At 33.9% G+C, this 6000-nt stretch overlaps 1 protein-coding gene across 6 annotated transcripts in view; it reads left to right on the top strand.

The window, feature by feature from the left end:
* The window catches only part of LOC125681509 (centrosomal protein of 192 kDa-like), a 43117-nt gene continuing 37117 nt past the window's right edge, over positions 1 to 6000 (top strand). For 5 of the 6 annotated variants that reach the window (XM_056160482.1, XM_056160494.1, XM_056160489.1 and 2 more), the window contains exons 1-4: positions 3 to 428; positions 3773 to 3909; positions 5514 to 5627; positions 5747 to 5832. In XM_056160482.1, the coding sequence (XP_056016457.1) occupies positions 3773 to 3909; positions 5514 to 5627; positions 5747 to 5832 (337 nt within the window). In that variant the 5' untranslated portion in view covers positions 3 to 428. Of the gene's footprint in view, positions 429 to 3772; positions 3910 to 5513; positions 5628 to 5746; positions 5833 to 6000 lie in introns of all 6 variants that reach the window. The other variant, XM_056160502.1, reaches the window with a different exon arrangement.

The raw sequence follows: 6000 nt of genomic DNA, 5'->3' as shown, positions 1-6000 counted from the left end.
TTTTTGGTTGCTTGTCAAGATGTTTAGAGAAGCCAACATTCCAGATGGAGGACGTTAAAACGATATTACGCTCCTGTATTTATTCATATTATATATACATTATATATCGGTTTGGAAATACTCATTTGATCCTATATCCATAGGTACTATGTAGATTAGAAATGAATAACCTTTTTTAAATAAGGCGAACTAGTCCTGACAAGAGTGACAATCAATCAGAAAGTCAATGTAACTTTCCCGCCAACTGCTGTTGATAATTTTCACGCATCAATGAAGATATTTTTGTCCAATCGATAGAGAGATTTCCCTTGTATCCCGGACGTGTGAAATGGCGGATTCGCTTAAAAGTGGCAAACAATTTCAAAACAATGCCTAACTTATCGTAATGTATTGTTATGAAGAAACAAATCGGACATTTCCTGTAAAAGGCAAGTCGTTTAAAAAGTTTAACTTGAGCTCAAAATAGAGATGATTGTTGTTGGAACTGGTGAGGTTTTATGGGAAATTGTTTTGTTTACAACTTGGACTGCACAATTTGAATTCATCTCTTGTCTAGCCGTCGCTGCTGCGTCATTTTCTCACTATGATAAAAGTACTTGCACGCAAAAAGGAGTCTATGTGCAAATACTTACAAATCAAAATTATAAAAGTACACAATTTTTAAAGTTCTATGGTAACAAATCCCTGGATGATGATCTTTAAGATTCTGCCTTGACGATTTAGACAGCCGGCTCCACAGTGATAGTGGAAGGGGAAAATGATTCCTAATAAACGTTGGTTCTCCAGGAAGGTGTTTTTGTTGTGGCTGCTTCTGTCTGGTAGATTGGAAGAGGCATCAAGATAATTACTAGGCCAGGTTATGAACCACATGGTAGATCAGGTTATAATGATGATAATGTAGTAGACAGTAATGAGTATAAGAGAGAACTTATCCTGCTTCGCTTGTGAGTTAGCTTTTCTAGTGATTTGGTAGAGTATTGCTCTTGATCACGCAAGTTGAGGAATGGTGAGTGTGATCAGCACTTGGTTGGGTGACAGCTACATGTTACAAATTGGTGGCACTGTAGTGGGTTTGGTGGGAGGCCTGGTTTAGGTAGAGTTCGGACATGGATTCGTCTTGGGACGACGATGATTGTTGTTGGGAACAGCAGATACTGTTGCTGAGCAGGTGCCAAACACTCAGAGAGGTCTCGTGCTAAGCTTCGAGACAAAGCTTTCCCGAGCGGGGGGAAGTGTAGCGGACAGTTTAAGAGAGAACTTATACTGTTTCACTAGTGAGATAGCTTTTCTAATGATGTGGTAGAGTATCTCTCTCTCTTGATCACGCAAGTTAAGCAATGACAAGCGTGATCAGCACTTGGTTGGGTGACTGCTACACGTTACAATAAGATAATAATATTTTATTTCAAGAAAGTGACCTGGCTAGTGCGCATACTATTCTCCCGCAGGGCCTTTCATTTGATACAATAACATACAAATGTGTTCACAAATATTCAATGTAAAACAGTCTCAAAAGCATCAACATTAAAAGCATTTATAAACAAAGCTCAGTCTTTAACTTTAAAATATAATTATGCATCAATAACAATCGCAAAATGTAATATTCTAAATTGCGATTTTAAAGACATGTATGTATAAAAATTATGTACAAGAAGAAAAAAGCATGCTTAAATAGTGGTACAACAATTGATAATGTATTTCTTTTCATTGTTTTTAAAGATATGTTAAGTGTTGTGATAGTTTGTTCCATAGGTTCAAAACCATGTATCATAAAGAGATCTTGCATAAATGTGTGTGGAACTCTGTTAATCGAAGATCATGATTTGATTTAGAATGCAGATGATAAGGAGCAGAGGATTGAAATTCAAATAACTCAAAAGATAATTGGTAGCCAATTTGCCAAAAATTTTAAATAATAAGATATATAATTTGTACGTAAATCAACTAGTTCATAAACTGTCAGCCAACCAAGTTTCTCAAATAATGGACCAAAATAAGTAGAAATACTTTACAGATTGAGTTATGTTATATTCTTGCAGACTTTATTGACAGATACATGTATTTTAATTTTTATTTCATGCATTCAGGGTTTTTTAGTCACAGATTTTTTCATCATAAACTTCTTTTGCAAAATAACATAAGGATACATTTGAATTCTAAGTTAGCAGCAATCAGTTGTGATGTGAAACTATGTCACACATTCACCAGATGTTTAATCAAATTATTTCTGGAATATCAAAAGAATGGCAGTGCTTAATAAATCAACTAGATTTACATCAAACAGCATATGAAAATTGGTTTTGCATTGAAGACAAAACACATAGAGACTTGCAGGATATGACTCCCTAACAATATGTCCTCAAGGTATGGGGAAAAAACCACGCGATTCTCCAGCTGCATTAATTGTAATGCAGAGGAAAATCAGGCGAGTGTTTGCATGTTACCGTTATGCAGAATCAGCTTCAGATGTTGGCCAAGCATAGTGCACCTGTCTGTTTTCTAAATATCAAGGGTGCAAATATTCCAAGATATGTCAAAATCATAACTTTTTGAAACCAAAATAGTTTGGACAATGGCATGCAATTCAATGACAGCTTACTTTATTAAACAGGTGACACTTTGTGGTAAGGTGGAGGTATGGAATTGGCCGAGGTGTGGCTAGTGAAATCAGTAGTAATTTGTCCTGGAAATGGAAAATGATTACAGATTTCTTATATTATGGTTTTCAGATGAGCATGAAATTTCAGTTTATTGCAGTATCATTTTTTTCCACTCATTGAAGGTGTTTTTTGACATGGAACAAAGAGATGTTCTCAACATTGAAAAAAATCACTGTGTTGGTGACAAACCCCACCTCTTAATTGTAAGGTTTGCTCTGGTCGGTGATAACTGTTGTTCATAAATTGAATTATGTGAGCTTTTTGTGTTTAGAAACACACATTGATTTAAGTATGCTTGATCTAAACAGTACAGGGGTCCCTGTTTGACAGCTGATTTTTTTTTTTTTTTTAGCTCTTTTCATTTAGCTGCCACTTTTTCCTGTGATGAAAATCCATATAACCAGCCAGGTTATACAATTGTCATGAACAATGCTTCACTGCATTGTTTTGACACAGAATGTCTGTTGTGGCATGTGCACATATTGTCAGGAGATTGGTCTAAAGCACGCCTATAACAACACTGAAAAAAATCATATTCTGAAATGATAACATTCTGGTAGTCATATTTGAATTTTTATAGGTTGTGTCTATACCATGCATGGGTTTTCCACAGACATTGGTTGCATCAAAGAAAACATGATCATGAAAAACAAATACAACATTTTGTATTATGAATTTCAGAGATTAGAACAGAAATATATAAGTATCTGAAGAAATATGTGGCCATCTTTTTGTGTACATGAAACATACTAAATTTTCATAGAAAAATTTACCCTAATACCAATTTTTCATATCAACTGTGTAAATGTACAATGTACTTGAAACTGAAGTCTTTATGTTTTTATTTTATGATTCTCTCCCCTTTCATACCTTCTTTTAATGTCAGAACATAGTTATATAACTACATGTATTACATTTACAGAGAGCAGTCAGCAAACATCTTAAAACAACTTAACATAGAGATTTTGGCTTGTCTATTTTATTTCTTAACATAGATACTTTGGCTTGTCTATTTTGTTGCATGTGAAATTGTCAAACATGTACTGGTACATGTATATTTGTGTGTGTGTGTGTACACACACACAATATTATCAATTTTTGTTTCCTTGTAGATGTCTGGAATGGATTTGCGGGAATCCTTAGATTTTAAGGAAGACTCAACAATTGCTCAATATGGACTGAGGGAAAGCATAGAAAATGCATCTTTTTTTAAAAGCAGAGAACCACTTGCTGCTTCAACAGTTTCAAGGTATGTGGAATCTGTAACATAAAATGCAAAAACAAAATAAAAATTAACCACCACCCCCCAAAAAGAACCCATCTGGATATTTGTGTGAATATATGCTTCATCTTTTTGTTGTGAATAAATGCTAGGAAAAAAGACACCCCCCCCCTGTCACTTTCATTTGGTATGGAAAAAATATCTCCCTCCCTCAAAGTTTTAGAAAAGTGGTCTGACAACCAAAAAATTTATTTTCTGTGTCCTTAAAACCTGATGATTTATAAAGTTTTTTTTGGTATGGGTTCATTTGTCCACTCTGTTTTCCTTCTGACTCGGTCAGTTTGTCTAAAAACATGCTCACTTATTCGTCCTTCAAAAGCTCTTATAATCAGGGTTTTAAGAAGTTGAAAAATTATATAATTTGAATTGTTAATTTTGTAAGTTAGACTGAGTTAGAGTTTGTGGCCATTTGTGTTATTAATATTGCCCAGTCTTTAGTATTGTTTTGACAGTCATATTCATAGTTTGGAAGTATTAGCCCTGTTAGAAATTGTGTTGACATTCAAAGTGCATTCTAAGGAGTTGACATATAGTTAGTCTCTGAAAATAAATTGATCGGCTTGAGATATGCAGCCCTTTGTAGTAGTAATTCAACATATCCGTGAATTGTCATATCTACATAAATTTAGTTATGACGAACAAAAAAATCCACATGAGCATATTGAAAAATAAAACCAAAGGAAAAAACAAGAATAAACATACACCTGTACAAACAGTTTCTTTGATGTGTGTATATATATGTATGTATCTATTTTATGCATATCTATCTAATTAACAACAATCAAAAAGATTAAATTTTCCCCCAATACGCAAGTTCCGAGTTACACAAAAATTATTTCCCTTTGTCGAACTCTTTCGCATTTTATAACGTATGGTGGGTACACAATGTATACATTATATCGTAGACTGGCATTGTACATAACGATTACGTACGATTAATGTAATAAAAGCGTAACTTTTGTTTATATCAATCACTGGTATGTATATTCTGGTCATATCAAGCATAATCTGTTTGAATAAGATCATCAAATTGGCTATTAAATCATTATTCGTTTTCTCTTCTACATGAGTGACGCTTTTATCAAAGAAAGATGGCAATTAACAGTATTTGTTTGAGCCATTATGTTATCCAATACTCATAAACTCACTAAAGTTGCCTTTCCCCTGAGATAGGATGGTCTCAGAAACTCTGAATATCATCTTTTAAGAAATAATACAACAATAGTAATTAGCAAATGTACCCACTGTCATCATATTTTACGTCATAATTTATGGAAGAGTTCGACAAAGGGAAATAACTCTTGGGGAACTCGGAACTTCCGTATTGTGTTCATTTTCTTATAAACACATGATAAAAGATATCTTCGTTATCATTAGAAATGATGAAGAGTATGTGTTTCTATTAGAGTAAAACTTCAAAGTAACACAAAAATATATCTATACACAAAGAAAATTAGTGCAAGTGCACCCTAAGTAAAAAAGATTGCAATTCAGAGTGATCAGACCCCAAGTGAACTGGTGATAGGGCAAACAAACCCCGATTTGTACTTTTAACATCTGTATCGTTGAAGGCCACATAGACCAAACAATTTAAACAGACAAGACCAAGGAAGATTGCAAGAGAATGGATCATTTTTGGAAGATTTCAGTACTCCAAGGAGAGGCCAAGATGTTGAATATGATAGGTATTATTACAGAAATGTATTACTCTGCATGGTTTATTGTTTTTATATTTATGAAATTGCTGCTGGCTGTTTTACTCAATAGACTATGAATGAGTTTGATTTTGTTACTTTTTATGTAGATTTGGTGTGGAGTCATCTATGGGAATAAGTAGGGGTCCAAGTCGAGACTCCTCATTGGGCCTTATCCCGGTGGAAGCAATGAGTGGTATGACAATCAAAAACACAACTAGGCATTTCGTAGATTTAGTGTTATAATTCTTCAAAAATACACTACCCACCATAAATAAGTATACACAAAGGCTTTTTACTCATTTTGGCATGAAATATATTCATTATAATGAGCTGAATTCACTATGTGTAACTTTCAATTTAT

Source organism: Ostrea edulis, chromosome 1 (genome assembly GCF_947568905.1).
Source record: "Ostrea edulis chromosome 1, xbOstEdul1.1, whole genome shotgun sequence".
In the NCBI taxonomy this organism is placed as follows: domain Eukaryota; kingdom Metazoa; phylum Mollusca; class Bivalvia; order Ostreida; family Ostreidae; genus Ostrea; species Ostrea edulis.
Note: the sequence above shows the minus strand (reverse complement) of the source record. Positions and strands in the feature narration are given on the sequence as shown.